At 44.0% G+C, this 26,175-nt stretch overlaps 1 protein-coding gene across 1 annotated transcript in view; it reads right to left on the bottom strand.

The window, feature by feature from the left end:
* NOX5 (NADPH oxidase 5) overlaps positions 1–26,175 on the bottom strand; it is a 53,903-nt gene that overhangs the window by 16,649 nt on the left and 11,079 nt on the right. The window contains exons 7-9 of the mRNA XM_040415648.1: positions 15,410–15,592; positions 15,192–15,324; positions 1,477–1,616 (exon numbers count right to left, since the gene is read on the bottom strand). Of these exons, the coding sequence (XP_040271582.1) occupies positions 1,477–1,616; positions 15,192–15,324; positions 15,410–15,592 (456 nt within the window). The remainder of the gene's footprint in view (positions 1–1,476; positions 1,617–15,191; positions 15,325–15,409; positions 15,593–26,175) is intronic.

The following is a 26,175-nucleotide window of genomic DNA, read 5'->3' as shown; positions in this document are numbered from 1 at the left end:
GCAAAGCAAATGCCATTTACGATCACCTTTAAAGAGGTTGTCCGGGTTCAGAGCTGAACCCGGACATACCCTTATTTTCACCCCGGCAGCCCTCCTGAGGCTAGCATCGGAGCATCTCATGCTCCGATGCGCTACCTTTCCCTGCGCTAGATCGCGCAGGGCACAGAATCTTTTGTTTATCATAACACACTGCCGGGCGGAGGCTTCCGCCCGGCAGTGTGTTCGGTGACGTCACCGGCTCTGATGGGCGGGCTTTAGCGCTGCCCTAATCGTTTTACTGGCAGCCCCATGGAGAGCCCCGATACGTACCGGAACTCCTAAAAATGCCTTTGCCCTACGCGATTTAGCGCAGGGCAAAGGAGAGCATTAGAGCATGAACTGCTCCAAATGCTCAAGTCGGGGGGCTGCCCGGGTGAAAATGGAGGTATGTCCGGGTTCAGCTCTGAACCCGGACAACCCCTTTAATTTCTGTCTAAAGGGGATTCTTTCAGCACTTTTGACCATGGTATATTGTTGACAGAACTACATAGGGGAAAAACAGTCTAAACATATCGTTTGAGCACCTTTCCTGACCAAGAGTAGTGAGAATATGAAGTTTTATTCTGCCAGATTGTGTTCCTCAAGTGCCCAGGAGGTGGATCTTCCCAGTGAAATGCTCTCTGTATTGAGCTGCTTCACAGCTCCTCGCCTCTGCTTTGAGTGACAGCTGTAGCATCCAACCAGCATCTGTCCCCACCTCCTCCCTAGTACTATCAACAGTTTTGCATGCTCAAAACAGATTCTCTTTAAACCGAGAGGAGAACAATAGAAAAGGCGGCACTCACCAGTGTAGATAAAACGATGCTTTATTCGTTCATGTGTAAAATCTTTGGGCTAGAGCATACAGTGCAGGTATACACGGATGGAGTTGGCGGCAGGGTTTTTAAAGAGACAGGTAGTTGAGGACCTGGTGTATATGTCAGTGACGTTCGGCAGTGCCGCCTTATCTTTTGTTTCCTCTACAATTGTAGATTCTCACTGTGAAAACTGATCATTTCATACATACTATAGACTATTTAATTATTGCAATATTTCCCTCTAATTGGTGAGGGAATGTGTACATGAGCTTATGTACATGTCCTGAGTATGACTCATTTGTTCTCTGTAACATTTAAGCTAGACAAGGAACAAGATACTAGATATACGAGGATTACTGGATTTTAATGCTCAGAGCTGATGCTATAACCAGCCACTCACCGCAGAAGGCAGAAATATTTATAGACAAGCCAACGAGTCTGGATCCGCCGTGAGACAATTGCATAGCTGCTGCCCCAAACAAATTAATAGACAGGAGAAGACAAAAAGATATATATTTTTTCTTTCATTACCCCATGGATCAACACCATCTGCTGTATTTGAAAGTAGCTCATGACCTACAACATTTTGGGTACCCCTGATATAAAGTAACATTTTCGTTATGTATGTCATTGATTATACCTGGCTTTGATGTTTTCTCTTCTTCATATTTCTGGTCAATCTTTTATCATTACATCTCTTTGCAGTCTCTGGGGAACAGAAGTACTCATACAAACTGTTTGTCCATTGTCCCAGTGAACGGATATGTAGCCATAGAGTATCTGCAGGGAAAAAGTGGCATGACAGGTTAAGAAAAAAAGGTTGGATTATAACAGTTCAGACCTACAGCTTTTAAATTATTGTATTATTTCTGGTCATTTTTTACAGTGACAATCTAACGTGTACGGTGGCTGCAAGGTGCAAGATATTGCATTTGCTGGAAAAATTAACTCGTACCTCGTAGTTGAACCTGTGCTTTTCATTTAGCCCACAAACATACTTGCCAAAATCTCATCTGTCTGTTTCCGCCACTAGCGGGAACTAGAATTGTAAACAATATCAATAATATAAAAAATATAAAAAGTATGGTGGCTCACTATCGCCTGTAACTATGGGTGGGTGCTGCTAAGCCTAATGATTCACCCAGTCAAAAAGGTTAATATTGTATACAGAGAGGCTGAGCACTCTCCCAATGGACCACACAAAGACTATTCAAAAATTATTAGATTTATTACACCAATATATAGATCTAAAAACAAAATCACAATGAAACAAATTCCACAATAAAATTACACATTAAGAATAATATTAAAATTGTTGTTCAGATAAAAAGCATAAAATTTTATGATTGCGGTGGTATACAAAAGGGTAACATATACAACTTAAATTAAAAGGATGTGTCCTAATTGGAAAAAACAAGAGGATCGATAATGGATTATTCGACACTATGAGAATAAATTTTCGACTATAAGAAGATATATATTCGAATAAATATGAAAATTTTCGGATGATTGTCCAAACTGAAATTTTCGATTATGTGAAGATAAATATTCGAATGAATAGGAAAATAAATTTTCGAATGAATGTCCAGACTGAAATTCGATATAGACTTATAGTTATTCTATCGATAATAATCAGTCGATATTCCCTGTATGGCAAAACGAAATACACACTAATACCGTCTGACTATAGCACACGGTGGCGTCCCACGTGGCTGATAGAGTCAGAGTCGGCGGTACCTGTTTGTAGCAGTTCAGCAGGTGCAGTGTGATTATATAGTAGCCCTCCGTGTAGAGATTCTTTGATAAAGAGATTGATTTCAGCTCTGTCACGTCAAGGGTTTAAATGGTTTGAATGTTCGCTATGTGCCATAAGAGTCCATCAGGGTAAAAAGGGGTCGATTCAAATTGTTAGAATCAGGACGTCCATCAGCTGATGTGTGGGTCTTTTGAAACCAGACGCATTTCGGGGTCTTTTCCTAGCCCCTTCCTCAGTGGACTGAGGGCTACAATATTCACACTGCACCTGCTGAACTGCTACAAACAGGTACCGCCGACTCTGACTCTATCAGCCACGTGGGACGCCACCGTGTGCTATAGTCAGACGCTATTAGTGTGTATTTCGTTTTGCCATACAGGGAATATGGACTGATTATTATCGATAGAATAACTATAAGTCTATATCGAATTTCAGTCTGGACATTCATTCGAAAATTTATTTTCCTATTCATTCGAATATTTATCTTCACATAATCGAAAATTTCAGTTTGGACAATCATCCGAAAATTTTCATATTTATTCGAATATATATCTTCTTATAGTCGAAAATTTATTCTCATAGTGTCGAATAATCCATTATCGATCCTCTTGTTTTTTCCAATTAGGACACATCCTTTTTATTTAAGTTGTATATGTTACCCTTTTGTATACCACCGCAATCATAAAATTTTATGCTTTTTATCTGAACAACAATTTTAATATTATTCTTAATGTGTAATTTTATTGTGGAATTTGTTTCATTGTTTGTTTTTTTTAGATCTATATATTGGTGTAATAAATCTAATAATTTTTGAATAGTCTTTGTGTGGTCCATTGGGAGAGTGCTCAGCCTCTCTGTATACAATGTAAACAATATCAGTTGCCTGCTTCTTACCAGCAAGGCTCTAAGCCCCTTTTCACACCCTGATATAATGGAACTTTATGATGATTTATGATTTTTTTTAATTGAATATTGTAGTTGATTTGTATTTGTATTGTATTGTAATTATGAATATTGTAATTTAAAAAATGGTTAATGAATTATGCTTTATGGGATAAAAAAGTAAGAGAAAACTAGAAATTAGAAGTGCGTAATTACACCTCCACATACGTTTTTAAATAAATACATTTTGTTTTAAAAAAACAAACAGATATGAAATAATATAACTCCCTCATAATTGGTACTCCCATAACCGTCACACAATGTACTATAAACAATACACTTATTGCAGTTCAGCAATGAATTACATAAAAATATAACAAATTGCAGAATTGTAGTTTTTTTCTCCTACTCCCCACAAAATAAATTTGATAAATACCGGTAATTCACAAAATGCGATCAAACAGCAAAATATTTCCAGCTCACCTGCTCCTCTCTATAGGCGTGGAAGGAACCCCGAATCAGGGAAACAATTTCTTCAGGAACAAAAAAAATCCAGCACATGCACTACGGATAAAATCCAGCCTTTTTATTGTGATTCTTTTAAAAATTCCATCAGCTGATCAGAGTGCTTTACGGTCTGACAAACTGTCTTATTCATGGAATTTTTAAAAGAATCACAATAAAAAGGTTGGATTTTATCCGTAGTGCATGTGCTGGATTTTTTGTTCCTAACAAAATGCTATGTATAGAAAGTGCAACTGGTCCTGCACAAAACAAAACCCCCATATTACTACGTCAATAGAAACATAAAAAAAAGTTATTCGTTCTGGAGTGGCGAAGTGTTGCATTATTATGAAAGCTAAAATTAGTCTGGTCCTTAACCCCTTAGGGACCGGGCTCATTTTCACCTTAACCACCTCCGGACTGCCTAACGCAGATTCACGTTCCGGAGGTGGCAGCGCTGCGCACAGTCACGCATATACGCGTCATCTCGCGAGACGCGAGATTTCGCTCAAAGCCGGCCCGCGCATGCGCATCGCGGGCCGGCAAAAGTTAAAGAGGACCTTTCACCGATTCTTACCCTATGAACTAAGTATACAGACATGTGGAGCGGCGCCCGGGGATCTCTCTGCACTTACTATTATCCCCGGGCGCCGCTCCGTTCTCCTGCTATGCCCTCCGGTATCTCCGTTCCCTAAGTTATGGTAGGCGGAGTCTGCCCTAGCGCTGGCCAATCGCATTGCAGAGCTCACAGCCTGGGAGAAAATAACCTCCCAGGCTGTGAGCTCTGCGCTGCGATTGGCCAGCGCTAGGGCAGACTCCGCCTACCATAACTTAGGGACTGGTATCTCCGCCTACTATAACTTAGTGAGCGGAGATACCGGAGGGCATAACAGGAGAACGGAGCGGCGCCCAGGGATAATAGTAAGTGCAGTGAGATCACCGGGCGCCGCTCTACATATCTGTATAGTTAGTTCATAGGGTAAGAATCGGTGAAAGGTCCTCTTTAAAGAACAAGTTCGTCACCAGCCTGCCAGCAACGATCATTGGCTGGCAGGCTGGCGATTTTCAAAAAATCCAATCACAAGCCATATAACAGATCATATTAGTAAATATGATCTGTTATATGGCTTCTCTGCTCCTCTGCTGGTCCTTTTCGCCGGTTGGATCCAGCAGAGGAGCAGACTGAACTGTGAGTAGCACCAAACACTTCACTGTAGCCCCAGATCACCCCCCTGCACCCCAATTAACCCTTTGATCACCCCTTTGATCGCCCCTGTCAATCACTAGTGAAAGGAAAAAAAGTGATCAGTGTAAACTGTCACTTTTTTTTTTTCACTGGTATTGACTGTTAGGTTTTGGGGACAGTTTAGGCCCCTTGGTTAGGTAGTTTAGCGTGAGTTAGCGCCCAGCCCACCGCACCGCAGTCACTTATTCGCTGTTTAGCGTATCGCTAATCAGCATTTGTACTTTTATAGTATCTGTAAGTGATCAAAACTGATCACGGTCAGATCTATAATTGTATTAGTGTCACCTTAGCTCGCCCTCTACCCAAAACGCAGTGTTTGCCCGATCAGGCCTGATCGGTCGCCCACACGTGCGTTCACCCACGCCCGCCCCACCGCAGTGACAAAAAATTATTTTTTTTTTGATCACTGCACATTCATTTTACACGCACTGCGGCGATAAAAAAATCAGTTTTGATATTTTTTATCAACCGCAGCGGCCTCCGGTACTTCGCTAGCCTCCTCTTTGTAAGACAGGCTTGCTTTTTTTCTTGGGTAGTCTCAGGGAATACCCCTAAATTTAGTAGTCCAAAATGTCAAACAGGGGGTATTCTTCTGAAGAGGCCTACAGGATTCTGACCCAGTCGGATGAGGAATGGGAACCCTCATCTGACAAATCTAGCGGGTCAGAATATGAACCTGTAGAAAGCAGTGGCTCTCTGACCCAAAGTTCGGACGAGGAGGTTGAGGTCCCTGACAGCACCAGGCGTACCCGGCCCCATGTCGCTAGACCACAGGTTGTGCAGGATCCGCTTCAAGAGCAGCAGAGTGGGGCTGTCGCTGCCGGATCACGTGGTGAGGCATACACCAGCAGCGCAGCCCTCCCTGGACCTAGTACCAGCACTGCCGTACAACATGGTGACGTGGCGAGCACCAGAAGGGCAGTTGAAGCTGGTACGGTGGCATGTGCAGTAGTTACCCCGTCGCAGCCACCGCACAGACAGGCCCGTAGAGCCCCTAGAATCCCTGAGGTGCTGGCAAACCCTGATTGGCAGTCACCAACTTCAGCCGCACCATTAGTTCCCCCTTTCACCGCCCAGTCTGGAGTTCGGGTTGAGACGGCTCAAATCGGTTCGGCCCTGGGATTTTTTGAGCTGTTCTTGACTGCGGAGCTCTTGGACTTAGTCGTGGCAGAGACAAACCGGTATGCCACACAATTTATATCCGCCAACCCGGGAAGCTTTTATGCCCAGCCTTTCCGGTGGAAACCAGTCCAAGTTTCCGAAATTCAATTTTTTTTGGGCCTTCTCCTCAACATGGGTCTAACTAAAAAGCATGAATTGCGGTCATATTGGTCCACGAACCCGATTCATCACATGCCCATGTTCTCTGCTGCTATGTTCAGGGCACGATTTGAGGCCATCCTCCGTTTCCTGCATTTTAGCGACAACACCACCTCCCGTCCCAGAGGCCACCCAGCTTTTGACCGGCTCCACAAAATTCGGCCCCTCATAGACCACTTCAACCAGAAATTTGCAGATTTGTATACCCCCGAGCAAAACATCTGCGTAGACGAGTCCCTAATACATTTTACCGGGCGCCTTGGCTTCAAACAATACATCCCAAGCAAGCGTGCCCGGTATGGGGTCAAATTGTATAAGCTCTGTGAAAGGGCCACAGGCTATACCCACAAATTTCGGATCTATGAGGGAAAAGATCAGACCCTGGAGCCGGTCGGTTGCCCTGACTACCTGGGGAGCAGTGGGAAGACAGTCTGGGACTTGGTGTCACCCTTATTCGGCAAGGGGTACCATCTTTATGTGGACAATTTCTACACAAGTGTGGCCCTCTTTAGGCATTTGTTTCTAGAACGGATTTGCGCCTGTGGCACCGCGCGAACTAGTCGCGTGGGCTTCCCCCAACGGCTTGTAACCACCCGTCTTGCAAGGGGGGAGAGGGCTGCCTTGTGTAACGAAGAACTGCTCGCGGTGAAATGGAGAGACAAGCGTGACGTTTACATGCTCTCCTCCATTCACGCAGACACGACAATACAAATTGAGTGAGCAACCCGTGTCATTGAAAAGCCCCTCTGTGTCCACGACTATAATGCGCTCATGGGAGGGGTGGACTTCAATGACCAGATGTTGTCTCCGTATTTAGTTTCCCGCAGAACCAGACGCTGGTATAAGAAGGTGTCTGTATATTTAATTCAATTGGCGCTGTATAATAGTTTTGTTCTCTACAGTAAGGCTGGGAGAACACGATCCTTCCTCAAATTCCAGGAAGAGATCATCGAGAACCTCCTTTATCCAGGAGGTTCCGTGGCCCCATCGACCAGTGTAGTTAGCCGTCTACACGAGCGACATTTCCCCAGTGTCGTTCCTGGTACCTCAACCCAACCGTCACCCCGAAAAAGATGTTGTGTCTGTAGCAGGAGTGGAATAAGGCGTGACACCCGCTATTTCTGTCCTGACTGCCCTGACCACCCTGCCCTATGCTTTGGAGAGTGTTTCCGGAAGTACCACACACAGGTACACCTAGCATAGGGATCACATCTCACCAGGACAGGCACACAGGGCTATTAGGGCCCTTTCTCTCACAGCTGCTGCAAACCTCTCCTTTCACCTGGGATAAAGTGCATAACGTACTTCGCCACATCTTTGGGCGATTTGCGCTTTGCACATTGTCCCATGGGGAAGGAGAGGTTTGTTCTATAAAGGTAAAAAAAACGAAACAAAAAAAAAATACCGGTAAGTAAAAAAGTTAACGTTCAGTTAAAAAAAGTTTATATGTTCTGTTCAAAAGTTAATAAATTTATTGCGTTGCGGCCTGGTTTTTTCTTTTTTGTTTTGTTTTTTTTACCTTCCAGGTGGACCAACCGATCGACTAGCTGCAGCACTGATGTGCATTCGGACAGAAGCCTTGCGCTGCTGTCAGATTACACGCAAGTCGGTGTATGCGGCGCTGCAAGACGAGATTTCTCCTCTGCAGTAAAAGATACGTTTGCCGAGGCATATGAGCTGAGGAGGTGGCGGTGTTCATATACTTTGGCAAACACTTTGTATATATAAAAAAAAAAATCCCGGCAATGATTTATTCATCCACATCAATTGATGTGAATGGAGAAATCTGGTTTGCCAGGGCATACGAGCTAAGTGGGTATGGATGTTGGGCGGAGCACCTATGTCCTGGCAGACGCCTTTCCCCTCCTTTTTCTTTTTTTGGCAGAGATTTTTTCATCCACATTGATCGATGCGAATGAAGAAATCTGTGCCGTTCATTTTTTTCTTTCAGCCCAGAGGCTGAACGGAAAAAAAAAATCTCATTACCTGTATGCTCAATATAAGGAGAATAGCAGAAACTCCTAATGCTGGGCATACATGTAATGATTGCGGAGACCCTCAAATGCCAGGGCAGTACAAACACCCCACAAATAACACCATTTTGGAAAGAAGACACCCCAAGGTATTCGCTGAGGGGCATATTGAGTCCATGAAAGATTGAAATTTTTGTCCCAAGTTAGCGGAAAGGGAGACTTTGTGAGAAAAAAAATCTAAAAAATCAATTTCCGCTAACTTGTGCCAAAATTTTTTTTTTCTATGAACTCGCCATGCCCCTCATTGAATACCTTGGGGTGTCTTCTTTCCAAAATGGGGTCACATGTGGGGTATTTATACTGCCCTGGCATTTTAGGGGCCCCAAAGCGTGAGAAGAAGTCTGGTATCCAAATGTCTAAAAATGCCCTCCTAAAAGGAATTTGGGCACCTTTGCCCACCTAGGCTGCAAAAAAGTGTCACACATGTGGTATCTCCGTATTCAGGAGAAGTTGGGGAATGTGTTTTGGGGTGTCATTTTACATATACCCATGCTAGGTGAGATAAATATCTTGGTCAAATGCCAACTTTGTATAAAAAAATGGGAAAAGTTGTCTTTTGCCAAGATATTTCTCTCACCCAGCATGGGTATATGTAAAATGACACCCCAAAACACATTCCCCAACTTCTCCTGAATACGGAGATACCACATGTGTGACACTTTTTTGCAGCCTAGGTGGGCAAAGGGGCCCACATTCCAAAGAGCACCTTTCGGATTTCACAGGTCATTTACCTACTTACCACACATTTGGGCCCCTAGAATGCCAGGGCAGTATAACTACCCCACAAGTGACCCCATTTTGGAAAGAAGACACCCCAAGGTATTCCATGAGGGGCATGGCGAGTTCCTAGAATTTTTTATTTTTTGTCACAAGTTAGTGGAAAATTATGTTTTGTTTTTTTTTCTTACAAAGTCTCATATTCCACTAACTTGTGACAAAAAATAAAAACTTCCATGAACTCACTATGCCCATCAGCGAATACCTTGGGGTGTCTTCTTTCCAAAATGGGGTCACTTGTGGGGTAGTTATACTGCCCTGGCATTCTAGGGGCCCAAATGTGTGGTAAGGAGTTTGAAATCAAATTCTGTAAAAAATGACCAGTGAAATCCGAAAGGTGCTCTTTGGAATATGGGCCCCTTTGCCCACCTAGGCTGCAAAAAAGTGTCACACATCTGGTATCTCCGTATTCAGGAGAAGTTGGGGAATGTGTTTTGGGGTGTCATTTTACATATACCCATGCTGGGTGAGAGAAATATCTTGGCAAAAGACAACTTTTCCCATTTTTTTATACAAAGTTGGCATTTGACCAAGATATTTCTCTCACCCAGCATGGGTATATGTAAAATGACACCCCAAAACACATTCCCCAACTTCTCCTGAATACGGAGATACCACATGTGTGGCACTTTTTTGCAGCCTAGGTGGGCAAAGGGGCTCACATTCCAAAGAGCACCTTTCGGATTTCACTGGTCATTTTTTACAGAATTTGATTTCAAACTCCTTACCACACATTTGGGCCCCTAGAATGCCAGGGCAGTATAACTACCCCACAAGTGACCCCATTTTGGAAAGAAGACACCCCAAGGTATTCGCTGATGGGCATAGTGAGTTCATGGAAGTTTTTATTTTTTGTCACAAGTTAGTGGAATATTAGACTTTGTAAGAAAAAAATAAATAAAAAAATCATCATTTTCCGCTAACTTGTGACAAAAAATAAAAAGTTCTATGAACTCACTATGCCCATCAGCGAATACCTTAGGGTGTCTACTTTCAGAAATGGGGTCATTTGTGGGGTGTTTGTACTGTCTGGGCATTGTAGAACCTCAGGAAACATGACAGGTGCTCAGAAAGTCAGAGCTGCTTCAAAAAGCGGAAATTCACATTTTTGTACCATAGTTTGTAAATGCTATAACTTTTACCTACACCATTTTTTTTTTACCCAAACATTTTTTTTTTATCAAAGACATGTAGAACAATAAATTTAGAGCAAAATTTATATATGGCTCTCGTTTTTTTTGCAAAATTTTACAACTGAAATTGAAAAATTTCATTTTTTTGCAAAAAAATCGTTAAATTTCGATTAATAACAAAAAAAGTAAAAATGTCAGCAGCAATGAAATACCACCAAATGAAAGCTCTATTAGTGAGAAGAAAAGGAGGTAAAATTCATTTGGGTGGTAAGTTGCATGACCGAGCAATAAACGGTGAAAGTAGTGTAGGTCAGAAGTGTAAAAAGTGGCCTGGTCTTTCAGGGTTTTTAAGCACTGGGGGCTGAGGTGGTTAAGGACCAGGCTTTTTTTTGCAAATCTGACCAGTGTCATTTAAGTGGTGATAACTTTAAAACGCTTTGACTTATCCAGGCCATTCTGAGATAGTTTTTTCATCACATATTGTACTTCATGACACTGGTAAAATGAAGTAAAAAAAAATTTATTTTTAATTTATAAAAAAATACCAAATTTACCCAAAAATTTAAAAAAATTGCAAATTTCCAAGTTTCAATTTCTCTACTTCTATAATACATAGTAATACCTACAAAAATAGTTATTACTTTACATTCCCCATATGTCTACTTCATGTTTGGATCATTTTGGGAATGACATTTTATTTTTTGGGGATGTTACAAGGCTTAGAAGTTTAGAAGCAAATTTTCAAAAACCCACTTTTCAAGTACCAGTTCAGGTCTGAAGTCACTTTGTGAGGCTTACATAATAGAAACCACCCAAAATGACCCCATACTAGAAACTACACCCCTCAAGGTATTAAAAACTGATTTTACAAAATTTGTTACCCTTTAGGTGTTCCACAAGAATTAATGGAAAATAGAGATACAATTTCAAAATTTCACTTTTTTGCCAGATTTTCCATTTTAATATTTTTTTTACAGTTACAAAGCAAGGGTTAACAGCCAAACAAAACTCAATATTTATGGCTCTGATTCTGTAGTTTACAGAAACTCCCCATATGTGGTCGTAAACCTCTGTACGGGCACACAGCAGGGCGCAGAAGGAAAGGAATGCCGTACGGTTTTTGGAAGGCAGATTTTGCTTGACTGTGTTTTTGACACCATGTCCCATTTGAAGCCCCCCTGATGCACCCCTAGAGTAGAAACTCCAAAAAAGTGACCCTATTTTAGAAACTACGGGATAGGGTGGCAGTATTGTTGGTACTAGTTTAGGGTACATATGATTTTTGGTTGCTCTATATTACACTTTTTGTGAGGCAAGGTAACAAGAAATAGCTGTTTTGGCACAGTTTTAATTTTTTGTTATTTACAACATTAATCTGACAGGTTAGATCATGTGGTATTTTTATAGACCAGGTTGTCACGGACGCGGCGATACCTAATATGTATACTTTTTTATTTATTTATGTAAGTTTTACACAATGATTTCATTTTTGAAACAAAAAAAATCGTGTTTTAATGTTTCCATAGTCTGAGAGCCATAGTTTTTTCAGTTTTTGGGCGATTATCTTGGGTAGGGTATGATTTTTGCACCATGAGATTACGGTTTGATTGGCACTATTTTTGGGTGCGTGTGACTTTTTGATCGCTTGCTATTACACTTTTTGTGATGTAAGGTGACAAAAAATGGCTTTGTTTACACCGTTTTTATTTTAATTTTTTTACGGTATTCACCTGAGGGGTTAGGTCATGTGATATTTTTATAGAGCAAGTTATTACGGATGCGGCGATACCTAATATGTATACTTTTATTTTTATTTATGTAAGTTTTACACAATGATTTCATTTTTGAAACAAAAAAAATAATGTTTTAGTGTTTCCATAGTCTGAGAGCCATAGTTTTTTCAGTTTTTGGGCGATTATCTTAGGTAGGGTATGATTTTTGTGGGATGAGATGACTGTTTAATTGGCACTATTTTGGGGTGCATATGACTTTTTGATCGCTTGCTATTACACTTTTTGTGATGTAAGGTGACAAAAAAATGGTTTATTTAGCACAGTTTTTTTTTTTTTTTTTTTACATTGTTCATCTGAGGGGTTAGGTCATGTGATTATGTTTATAGAGCCGGTCGATATAGATGCGGCGATACCTAATATGTCTACTCTCCCCCCCTCCCTATTTGTTACCAATTTTTTTTTACTTTATTTGGGGAAAATGACGTTTTTGTTTATTATTTACTTGAAACTTTTAATTTTTTTGGGGAAAACTTTTTTTTTTACTTTTTTTTTGTCCCACTTTGGGACTTAAACTTTTGGGGGTCCTTTACAATGCATTCCAATACTAATGTATTGGAATGCATTGGCTGTATGAGTAATAATGTGTGTATTACTCATACAGCATCCGGCCTGTAAGATCCAGGGGGCTGGATCTCACAGGCACTTCACAGGAAGGCAGCGGCGATGCCTCAGGAAGGTATCACCCTGCCTTCCATGCCATCGGGTCCCCCCTACAGCCCCATGGGGACCCGATGGCATCACCGCCCGCCGCCGCCGCACCATGAAAAGCCGCAAACCGCAGGTCTGAATTAGCCAAGGTGCCTGCTCAATGATTTGAGCAGGCACCTTGTTCCGATCACCGCCTGCGGAGCGGCGATGATCGGAAATACACATGACGTACCGGTACGTCATGTGTCCTTAAGTACCGGGACAACATGCCGTACCGGTGCGTCATGTGTCCTAAAGAGGTTAAAGGCTATGTACACCTCCGTTGGCAATTTTTTATGATTGCATTTTACTCATTTTGGGCTAAAAATAATTTTTCAATTGGCCTTTATTAAAAATATTGAGCCGTTCTGTCACAACCGGTTAACTGTGTTTCTAGCTGTGTGAATGGTACTTTAACTTTCACTTTGTGCCAGTCTAATAATAATCCTTGGGGTCATTTATGACTAGATATATGCCACTTTTGTGGTGTATATCTGGCACAGATTCTGTCGCAAGCCATGTTGCAGCAGAATCTGCAACTTTTCCTCACTCACACCAGCGCTGGATACGCAGAAGTTATGTAGAAGCCAGCACCTCTACATAACTTCTGCGATCCACCGTTAGTGCACGGGCTTATTAAGACCAGCATCTAAAACGCCAGTCTTAATAAATGTGCCCCTTATCTCTAAATTACTAAGAGGTCATAAACACTTATTTAAGGGCTCTTTCACACCTGCGTTATTGTCTTCCGGCATAGAGTTCCGTCGTCGGGGCTCTATGCCGGAAGAATCCTGATCAGGATTATCCTAATGCATTCTGAATGGAGAGTAATCCGTTCAGGATGCATCAGGATGTCTTCAGTTCCGGTACGGAACGTTTGTTGGCCGGAGAAAATACCGCAGCATGCTGCGCTTTTTGCTCCGGCCAAAAATCCGGAACACTTGCCGCAAGGCCGGATCCGGAATTAATGCCCATTGGAAGGCATTGATCCGGATCCGGCCTTAAGCTAAACGTCGTTTCGGCGCATTGCCGGAGCCGACATTTAGCTTTTTCAGAGTGGTTACCATGGCTGCCGGGACGCTAAAGTCCTGACAGCCATGGTAAGTGTAGCGGGGAGCGGGGGAGCAGTGTACTTACCGTCCGTGCGGCTCCCCGGGCGCTCCAGAGTGACGTCAGGGCGCCCCAAGCGCATGGATCACGTGATCGCATGGATCACGTCATCCATGCGCATGGGGCGCTCTGACGTCATTCTGGAGCGCCCGGGGAGCCGCACGGACTGTAAGTATACTGCTCCCCCGCTCCCCGCTCCTACTATGGCAACCAGGACTTTAATAGCGTCCTGGGTGCCATAGTAACACTGAAAGCATTTGGAAGACGGTTCCGTCTTCAAATGCTTTCAGTACACTTGCGTTTTTCCGGATCCGGAGTGTAATTCCGGCAAGTGGAGTACACGCCGGATCCGGACAACGCAAGTGTGAAAGAGGCCTTAGCCATATTCTTATCAGTAACCTCAGAACTGAGCTATAATGAGTGTTTAAAAGGTCAGAGAGCAGAAATAAGGAGCCCGTCAGGTGAGCTGGCTGACGGAAGAGAGAAAATTCTAATCCTGCTTCTACAGCATCTCAGCCCTGCACAGAGAAAATGGCTCCAAATTTTTAATATAGAGCAAATGGAAAAACGATTTTTAGCTCATAATCTGCACAATGCAGTGATAAAGAAAAATTGCCCCCAAAGGTGTACATAACCTTTAAACTGCTTGTCCAGTCCTTTTATATTGATATCCTAGCTCTGTATATTTTACAGTTAAATGAGCTGGTTACTGCAGAGCTGTTCTGAATTAAGTGAATGTTAGCAAGCTCCATCTTCTACACCAGGGATGCTCAAACTTCAGCCCTCCACCTGTTGCAAAACTACAACTCCCAGCATGCCCGGACAGCCTACAGCTATCAGCCTACAGCAGGGCATGGTGGGAGCTGTAGTTTTACAACAGCTGGAGGGCCGCAGGTTGGGCATCCCTGCTCTACGCAATAGAGGGAGCTGTGTATTCCTGGCACCAGAGCTATTCCCAAACAGCTAATTAGGGGAGTGTGGGGACCCTGCCAATCAGATAATGATTGCCTTTCCTAAAAATAGGCCATCAATATAAAAGGACTGGACAACCTATTTAAGACCAGAGATAACTGCAAAAGTATTGACAGGCAGCAAATATTATTGGCTATTTTACCTTCCTGCTCGGGGGCGCTGCTAATGGTGAATGGGTGCCATTCATACTTGGCAATAACTGGTATATTCAGGTATACATAGTCGCCAGGCTTGTACTGAAAGGATGGTGGCCTCTTAACAACAAGATGCGTCACCTGCATTAAGAAGAAAGATGAAGAATGACTGAATGATATACAGCGTATGTGTTTCAGAGTAAAACTACAACCACAGACAGCGCACCTTTGAGGATAGCAAATTCACTTCTAAGATGTACAGGCCTCCCATACGTGATGCAGCCATTCCAAATACTTTCTCCATCACAAATAGGAGTCCAGGGACTAGAAACCATTTCCAGAATTTGGGAGTATGGAGGAACAACAGAATCCAAATCCAGATGTAAGACAGATGTGTCCAGTAAAATACCTGAAGTAGAAATTCCATATGATCTTCATGAATTTATCAGTGGTAGAAATGTGTGTAGAATTGTAGGGGCATTCGATAGAAACCCTGTGGAGATGAAATCTCCATTTCTAGATACCAATGGCATTACAATATGTGCACCTTGTATATAAGGAATATTTTAGCAGTTCTTTTTATGGGCATGGTACATACATACAACATATTGCCATAATGCAAACAAGGGTCATCATATTGATCGTATGGAGTAGGTATCTGCATTGCAAAAAGTGGGTTGCACTAAACCAGGGATGCTCAACCTGCGACCGTCCGGCTGTCCTGATAGCTGTAGGCTGTCCAGGCAAGATGGAAGTTGTTGGGCATCCCTGCACTAAACTAATTAAAGAGGAACTGTCATCACTCCTAACATGTCTTTCTTAGCAGATACTTGTATTCCTCATGAAATGAAAATTCTGGAAAATTGTTTTCTTAAACTCTACATTGTGCCATTCATGGTACCCAGTTGTCAATGCATCAATAACTATTCAGGAGAAACAGTACAATTTAGAGTTAGGAGAAATATGCCTAAGAATTGTTATTTAATGGGAAATTCAATTTTCTACTCAAACAGACATATCAGGAGTGGTCACAGGTCCTCTTTAACCATCCAGGCAGTCAATAAATTACATGTAGAGCACTGTCCCTTAGGACTTCTCCACACTTCACTGAACTCACCATCCTAACTGCATGAAAAAAATATAGATTTCGTAGCATAATAACGAATGCAACAACAGGATGTAGAGTGTGCGAGTACAGTACAGGCAACCACTGTTAGAGGTCTAAATAGTAGCAAATCAAAACAGGTCACAGAACATAATATACTGATCCCCTAGGGGACAAAGGGGTAAAACTTAACATTTATTACTAAATCTAAAAATGTGTAGCACTGACGTAAAGCACTAGCCCAGAGGGCCTGGAAGACAAACTGACATGAAGACAGCCCAAATGGGCCTGGACACACAAACACTGAATGGTAACACAGGTAGGAAGCAAACAAAAGGAACGTTCTCACCCATCAGATGCTGTAGGCGTGGATGGTGTCACTTGGATAGATGCAACCTCCCATATGATAGATTAGGTTGATGTGTTACCATACGGAGATGATGCCAACGTAAAAACCTCAGCAAAGGCAGGAGACGGGAACAAGAAATCCCTAGTATACCCTGGTGAAGGGGCAGGGACTAAATTACCCTACCTGCCTAAACAAGGTACTTGCCCCGCAAGGAGCCTCCCCGTCCGGATACCTATCCCTAAAAGCGGACGGAATCCCTAGTACACCCTATAAAAGGTAAACTCCCGACGTGTCACGTTTCATTCAGGACGAACTCATCAGGGGAGATGTACATATGCAATGACAAGCTAATGATGGAGCTTGCATTGCCAAAAAGCAAAAAGAGGGGAAAGGGGAGGGTTGTAGAAACAAGCACGCAATGGTTAAAGCTGCATATACAAATGTTCCAGCAAATATAGAAGGGGCCCGGCCAGTGGAGCCAAGACCGCCAAAAACCACAAGTAGCTTGAATGCAGGCTCACCAGTGGGTGATGCCTGTGGGAGTCCAAATATGACCCAGGATAAATATTATCCAAATCGGCTGTCAGCAAAGGGCGCTTACCTGTCAGCGCTTTTAAATACTTGGACAAGCGCGCCAGTATCCCAGACCCGCCCCACTTCCGACCACATGACTCCAGGTAAAGGAAGTCACGTGACCAGTGGAACGCAGGGAAGAGAGGCGGCGCATTGCGGCGATGTGCCCCAAGGTCCGCAACGCCATCTAGTGACGTCGCGATAACATCACATGATCGGACCAGACCGACCAAGGAGCCCAGCGCCGCAAACATGCCGCATCCTCCAAACGCATGCGTGCCACAGTAGGGGCGGTTAGACGTGTAGTCAGGGGGCGGGCTGTATGTAAAGCAACCCAGATGCCTCAGGCTAATGAGCCGGGGGTCATGGGTGGCGATTGGAGCATGTAGTGTAACAAAGCCCCAGGTAACTTTATTTAGAATATTAATAATACAGAGCTATAAATGGCTGGCTGAGGGGACACCAGCCTCAATCAAAGAACTAATTAGCTGGAGTTCACTATAGGGACCAGAGCAACAAAATGAAACCAGAGCAATGCATAATATGGAACGAAGATTTTCAAATGTAACAACTGAAATTCAGTCGTTCATTCAAGCCTAATGGGGCCATAGTTTTTAAATAATAAATCCAACGGATCTCGCGTTGGAGAATGGCACGGTCCCAATCCCCCCCACGCCGTGGAGGAAAAACATGATCAATACCCATTACTGATATACAGGCTTTCCCATTAAGGTGGCTATGAATGTGATTGTCACAGGTGTATATTTGGCCTTAGAAATATCGTTTAAATGTTCGCCAACTCTTCTACGGAGCTCACGGATGGTCTTGCCCACATATCCCCTACCGCATTCGCATGTCAGGAGATATATCACCCCACGGGTGCGGCAGTTAATAAAATGATGGATAGAATATTCCTTGCCCATAACAGTGCTATGGAACGTCTTCCCGGTGCGCAAATGAGTGCAGACAATGCAGCCACTGCACCTATAGCAACCCTTAACATTAGATTTTAACCATGTAGAGCAGTGGTGGCGAACCTATGGCACGGTTGCCAGAGGCGGCACTCGGAGCCCTCTCTGTGGGCACCCGCACCCTGGAAAAAGTCTATGATGTACCAAGACTTTTCCTGCCATTCATCAGGGCGCAGCACAGGCAGAGCATTGTGAGTAGGCAGGCTATTATAGCTAAATGATAAAGTACATGGAGAATGTACTATACTGGACTGCAGTATTCAGGGTAAATTGCCGTGTTGGCACGTTGCGATAAATAAGTGGGTTTTGGGTTGCAGTTTGGGCACTCGGTCTCTACAAGGTTCCCCATTACTGATGTAGAGTCAGTCAGGGTAGGCGGAATAAATTCACCGGAGACTAACCTGTTGCGGAGACTACGCCCGCGACGATAAGTGAGGTGTGGGTATTCGCCCACCACCTCTCTCAAATCAGGATCCAGTAGAAGAATGCCCCAATTTTTCTGAAAAATCTCTCGAATCTCACCTGCAGCCCTATCAAATGTAGTAATTGGGCGAATTCATTTAGTGGTCTTCACTTGATTGGATTTAGGAGTTAGGAGAGTGGTTCTATTCTCATGAAGTGCAGATCTAAAGGATCTCCTCAAGACTTTATCTGGGTAGCCTCGCTGGCGAAACCTAACCCGTAAGTCACTCGCACTTGGTGAAACAGTTCCTCCTAAGCCGGAGGTACTGTCCCTTAGGGATACCACGCTTAAGCGGGAGAGGGTGACTACTCTCCCACCTAAGCAAAGTATTGGTGGATGTGGGTTTTCTATATACAGAAGTTTCAAGCTCGCCACCATCTGTCTTTGAAACAAGAACATCAAGAAACGGCAACCGATTGCAATCTGCCTCACAAGTAAAGTGTAAACCGATATTGTTATCATTGAGCAAATCCACCAGGGAAAGGAACGAATCCACGTTACCGTTCCATATGATGAAGATGTCATCAATGTACCGCGCCCACAGACCCACTTGGTCCATAAGTGTAGATTGTTCCTCTCTAAAAACCAGGGTCTCCTCCCACCAGCCCAGAAACAGATTAGCATACGACGGGGCACAAGAACTCCCCATCGCTGTGCCCCTGAGCTGGTGGTAGACCCTGCCGTTAAAAGAAAACACATTACAGGTCAGTGTGAATTCTAATAAAGAGAGGACAAAGAGGCTGTGGGCGCGGTACTGACATCCACGGGTACTCAGAAAATGTTCAACTGCTCTGATACCCAGGGAATGTGGAATACTGGAGTACAATGCTTCAACGTCAATGCTAGCTAGCATGCTGTCATCCTCGATATGAATATGAATCCCTTCCAATTGTTTTAGCAAGTGCGTGGTGTCTCGGGTATATGAGAACCCGATCAACATAAATCCCCACATTCTGGCAGAAATTCCATACTCCAGATACAATAGGACGCCCCTTAAGAGGGTGCGTCCCCTTGTGTAGCTTGGGAAGACAGTAGAACGTTGCCATACGGGGATGGGTAGGTAGCAGAAACTTATATTCATCGTCTGTAATAATCCGTGACAGCCTAGCTTCATCCAGAATGATCTTCAATTGCATTCTGTACTCTTCAGAGGGGTCACGTGCCAAAACTTGGTATGTGGAAGAGTCCCTCAACACGGGCTCACACATAGCTCTATATTGACCATGGTCCATAACCACCGTATTCCCTCCTTTATCTGAGGGTTTAATAACTATTGAATGATCACTTTCTAAGTCAGAAATAACAGAGGCATGGGCCCGGTCAAGGTTAGAACAATGAGAAGGATGTAGATCCTCAATCTGTTGCGAAACCGTGCTGAGGAAAACATCCACACACGACAGTTCGCCAGAACTAGGTGGCATTTTATTGCTTTTAAGCTTTAAGTTAGTAAACTGACCCAAACCCTCTTGCTGCTCAAATTCCCTATTGAGACCGTACAGTAAACGTATGTCCGAGAGGATGTCTAAAGGAATGCCTAGCTCGCGGCACTGTTTTTTCTCTTGTAGTTTATAGAATTTGTGCCAGCGGAGCTTGCGAACAAAGAGATTAAGGTCCTTGATAATGTCAAACTGATTGAAATTGGGGGTCGGTACAAAAGAGAGGCCAAGTTAAAGAACCTCGGTCTCAACCGTACTAAGAGAGCGGGAGGAGAGGTTAACGACCTGGGTCCTAGGGGTTTGGAGGTGGTTGGGCACGGTTGCGTAATGGGTAGGTCTGGGTAGGATTGGGTTGGCTCTGATATTGGCCAGTCCCCCCTAAAAAATGCCGGTCCCTCCCCCATGAACCTCCTCTCTGTCGCCCACGACGGTTACCCCCCCCCCCCCCCCCCCCCCGAGGAGACAATCTAGCTCCCTTTGACACGCTATCGGAGTCGGAGCAATCAGTTTCGGTTGAAGATTGGTCAGTGTTGCCACCCACAATATCTCTCCTGTTGGCTATAGAGAAGTAAATTCTGTTTTCTTTGAAGTCTGCTAGGTCTCTCACAAATTGGCGGTGCTTGCGCTCCTTGAGATGATACTGATATTTCTCAAGGAAATTATATAGTTGTTTCTCTTTATTTGCAAACTCCGCCTCCTGTGAGAACGTCTGAGCAACCTCAATACCTGCAGTCAGTTTTTTATTTAGTGCTTCTAAATTATTTTTCTCCTCTGTTAGGAGAAGGCGCATAAGCCGTAAGGAACTCTCAGTGGCCTCCTTCTCCCACTTGCTAAGGAAACCCGGACTTCTGAATCTCGCCGCTGGCAATAGCGAGATCCTAAGTCCTCTTGGGACAATATTGTGTTTAAGATAATTCTCCAGGCTCTGAACTTCCCACCAAGAGAGAATTTGATCCTTGTAAATATCGGTTAATTCCTTAAACGCTGCATGAAAGGAGGTTGGGTAGGAAGTTTCTGCTACCTACCCATCCCCGTATGGCAACGTTCTACTGTCTTCCCAAGCTACACAAGGGGATGCACCCTCTTAAGGGGCATCCCATTGTATCTGGAGTAGGGAATCTCTGCCAGAATGTGGGGATTTATGTTGATCGGGTTCTGGCCCCTTTTGTTACTGCACTACCCTCATATACCCGAGACACCACGCACTTGCTAAAACAATTGGAAGGAATTCATATCGAGGATGACAGCATGCTAGCTAACATTGACGTTGAAGCATTGTACTCCAGTATTCCACATTCCCTGGGTATCAGAGCAGTTGAACATTTTCTGAGTACCCGTGGATGTCAGTACCGCGCCCACAGCCTCTTTGTCCTCTCTTTATTAGAATTCACACTGACCTGTAATGTGTTTTCTTTTAACGGCAGGGTCTACCACCAGCTCAGGGGCACAGCGATGGGGAGTTCTTGTGCCCCGTCATATGCTAATCTGTTCCTGGGCTGGTGGGAGGAGACCCTGGTTTTTAGAGAGGAACAATCTACACTTATGGACCAAGTGGGTCTGTGGGCGCGGTACATTGATGACATCTTCATCATATGGAGCGGTAACGTGGATTCGTTCCGTTCCCTGGTGGATTTGCTCAATGATAACAATATCGGTTTACACTTCACTTGTGAGGCAGATTGCAATCGGTTGCCGTCTCTTGATGTTCTTGTTTCAAAGACAGATGGTGGCGAGCTTGAAACTTCTGTATATAGAAAACCCACATCCACCAATACTTTGCTTAGGTGGGAGAGTAGTCACCCTCTCCCGCTTAAGCGTGGTATCCCTAAGGGACAGTACCTCCAGCTTAGGAGGAACTGTTTCACCAAGTGCGAATTTATCAGGCAGGCGAATGACTGGGTTAGGTTTCACCAGCGAGGCTACCCAGATAAAGTCTTGAGGAGATCCTTTAGATCTGCACTTCATGAGAATAGAACCAGTCTCCTAACTCCTAAATCCAATCAAGTGCAGACCACTAAATTAATTCGCCCAAGTACTACATTTGATAGGGCTGCAGGAGAGATTTGAGAGATTTTTCGGAAAAATTGGGGAATTCTTCTACTGGATCCTGATCTGAGAGAGGTGGTGGGCGAATACCCACACCTCACTTATCGTCGCGGGCGTAGTGTCCGCGACAGGTTAGTCTCCAGTGAATTTATTCCGCCTACCCTGACTGACTCTACATGGTTAAAATCTAATGTTAAGGGTTGCTATAGGTGCAGTGGCTGCATTGCCTGCACTCATTTACGCACCGGGAAGACGTTCCGTAGCACTGTTATGGGCAAGGAATATTCTATCCATCATTTTATTAACTGCCGCACCCGTGGGGTGATATATCTCCTGACATGCAAATGCGGTAGGGGATATGTGGGCAAGACCATCCGTGAGCTCCGTAGAAGAGTTGGCGAACATTTAAACGATATTTCTAAGGCCAAAGATACACCTGTGGCCAATCACATTCATAGCCACCATAATGGGAAAGCCTGTATATCAGTAATGGGTATTGATCGTGTTTTTCCTCCACGGCGTGGGGGGGATTGGGACCGTGCCATTCTCCAACGCGAGATCCGTTGGATTTATTATTTAAAAACTATGGCCCCATTAGGCTTGAATGAACAACTGAATTTCAGTTGTTACATTTGAAAATCTTCGTTCCATATTATGCATTGCTCTGTTTTTTTTTTGTTGCTCTGGTCCCTATAGTGAACTCCAGCTAATTAGTTATCTGATTGAGGCTGGTGTCCCCTCAGCCAGCCATTTATAGCTCTGTATTATTAATATTCTAAATAAAGTTACTAGGGGCTTTGTTACACTACATGCTCCAATCGCCACCCATGACGCCCGGCTCATTAGTCTGAGGCATCTGGGTTGCTTTACATACAGCCCGCCCCCTGACTACACGTCTAACCACCCCTACTGTGGCACGCATGCATTTGGAGGATGTGGCTTGTTTGCGGCGCTGGGCTCCTTGGTCAGTCTGGTCCGATCATGTGATGTAGTCACGTGACCCACGACGTCACTAGATGGCATTGCGGACCTTGGGGTGCATCGCCGCGATGCGCCGCCTCTCTTCCCAGCGTTCCACCGGTCACGTGACTTCCTTTACCTAGAGTCATGTGGTCGGAAGTGGGGGCGGGTCCGGGATACTGGCGCGCTTGTCCAAGTATTTAAAAGCGCTGACAGGTAAGCGCCCTTTGCTGACAGCCGATTTGGATAATATTTATCCTGGGTCATATTTGGACTCCCGCAGGCATCACCCACTGGTGAGCCTGCATTCAAGCTACTTGTGGTTTTTGGTGGTCTTGGCTCCACTGGCCGGGCCCCTTCTATATTTGCTGGAACATTTGTATATGCAGCTTTAACCACTGCGTGCTTGTTTCTACAACCCTCCCCTTTCCCCTCTTTTTGCTTTTTGGCAATGCAAGCTCCATCATTAGCTTGTCATTGCATATGTACATCTTCCCTGATGAGTTCGTCCTGAATGAAACGTGACACGTCGGGAGTTTACCTTTTATAGGGTGTACTAGGGATTCCGCCCGCTTTTAGGGATAGGTATCCGGACGGGGACGCTCCTTGTGGGGCAAGTACCTCGTATAGGCAGGTAGGGTAATTTAGTCCCTGCCCCTTCACCAGGGTATACTAGGGATTTCTTGTTCCCGTCTCCTGCCTTTGCTGAGGCTTTTACGTTGGCATCATCTCCGTATGGTAACACATCAACCTAATCTATCGTATGGGAGGTTGCATCTATCCAAGTGACACCATCCACGCCTACAGCATCTGATGGGTGAGAACGTTCCTTTTGTTTGCTTCCTACCTGTGTTACTATTCAGTGTTTGTGTGTCCAGGCCCATTTGGGCTGTCTTCATGTTAGTTTGTCTGCCAGGCCCTCTGGGCTAGTGCTTTACGTCAGTGCTACACATTTTTAGATTTAGTAATAAATGTTAAGTTTTACCCCTTTGTCCCCTAGGGGATCAGTATATTTTGTCATTTATTATTGGGAGTAATCTGTCAAGTCCATTTACTTGGCGTTAGAGATCTTTTAGGTCACAGAACATGCCTAAAAAAATCTCCCATTGAAGTCAACGAGGTCCCCTCGTGTCCATTGTGTCTATAGCCCGTGTTGCTGCTGTAAAGTATATCTCTAGATGCTGTTAACAACTGTTCAGACAAGATGGCCGCCCCTATAATCATGCTCAGAAAATAGAAGTAAAAAAGGGTTAATTACTCTTACCGGTAATTGCTTTTTCCAATAGCCTCCACAACAGCACTCATAGGAGGGTGTTCCCGCCCCCAGGACAGGAAACAACGCAGAAGCACATGATTTAAAAAGGCCTCCTCCCCTTACCTATTGCAGTCAATAAGAGAGGACATGGAAGTGATGCAAGAACAAAACATGTATTAAACATAAAAAAATTACATCATTTGAAAAAAGAAAATAAAAAAGGATGGAAAATCCCAGTGCCATTGTGGAGGCTATTGGAAAAACCAGTTACCAGTAAGAGTAATTAACTAAAAGCCTGGCTTTCTCCAACCCTCCTAGCAGTCGTTATGGCTACAAGAAAAAATGTTTCGTAGGTGAGAAGTTTTAGTGAAATCTGTTCAACTGGTTCAAACGGAGGTTCCATCAGGACTGAGAGGGCCAAGTTCAGGTCCCATGGTGGAATGATGGAACGGAAGGTGGGCAACCTTCTCGTAGCTCCCATCAAAAAACACTTAATTAGTGTGGAGTCTGCCAGTTTTATATCCAGAAAGGCACTTAAAGCTGAAACTTGTACTCTGAGCGTTGCAGGTCATAGACCTTTATCCAACCCTGCCTGCAAAAAACGTAAAATTTGTGGAATGTCTAGAGAAAGGCGATTATCTGAAAAGGACAAAAGAGCGTTCCAGGTTCTTAAATAAATTCTAGATGTTATCGGCTTTCGACTCAACATCATTGTGGAAATTACAGCATCAGATAAACTTTTTCGTCTTAATTGGTTTATTTTGGGATAAAATACCGGACCCTGGTGGAGAAGGTCCGGGGTTGATGGAAGAGTCCAGAATATCCCTGCAGACAGCCTGAGCAGAAGGGCGAATCAAGACCTTCTTGGCCAAAATGGAGCAATGAATATTACCTAAGCCCCTTCTTCCTCCATCTTCATTAGAGCTCTCGGAATCAAACTGAAGGAAGGAAAAGCATAAAGAAGAGTCTTTGGCCATGGTTGGGATAGTGCATCTACCCATAACGGCTGGTCCCGTCGGGAGAGGGAGACAAATTTTTTGGTCTGCCTGTTGTCCTTTGTGGCAAATAAATCTAGATCCGGGACTCCCCACTTTCCACAGATCTGCTGAAATATTTGATATTTCAGGGACCACTCTCCTTCCTTCAAAGTCTGGCGGCTGAGGAAGTCAGCTATTACGTTGTTCTCTCCCTTCACATGAACTTCTGTCAAGGATATAAGATTATTTTCTGCCCAAAGAAAAATCTTTTGAGACACTGCCCCTAGGGAACAGCTTCTGGTCCCTCCCTGTTTGTTCAGGTAGGCTACTGCTGTGGTATTGTCCGATAACACTTTTACACGTTTTGGTCATGAAGGTGTGTGTAGAGAGACAATGACTTTGTAGATAGCTGAGAGTTCTTTCAGATTGGAGGAAGCATTTAACATATCTTTTCCCCATCTGCCCTGAACTACTTTGCCTTCTGAGTGACTGCCCCATCCTGAACTGTTGGCGTCTGTGGTCACGATCATCTGTTTTTCTTGGCGCCAATAGAGCCCTGCATGCAAGTTCTTTTCTATTCTCCACCACATCAAAGATTCTTTTACAGATTTGGGAATGAGAACATATTTTTCTAGAGCGGAATTGGTACCTTCCCAGGAATATAAGAGGAAGCCCTGAAGGATTCTCGTGTGACTTTGAGCCCATCTGACCGACGGGATAGTTGCCGTCAGAAGACCTAGGATGGTCATGATATTCCTTATGGAGGAAACCCTTTGGCTGCAGAACTGAGAGATTTTCTAAATTAGACTGTTCCGTTTTTCTAGAGGTAAAAAAGAAATTAGCCGACGAGAGTCTAG

The sequence above is a fragment of the Bufo bufo genome, chromosome 1 (genome assembly GCF_905171765.1).
Source record: "Bufo bufo chromosome 1, aBufBuf1.1, whole genome shotgun sequence".
NCBI lineage: Eukaryota > Metazoa > Chordata > Amphibia > Anura > Bufonidae > Bufo > Bufo bufo.
The sequence above is the reverse complement of the archived record's forward strand: the minus strand, read 5'-3'. Positions and strand labels throughout refer to the sequence as shown.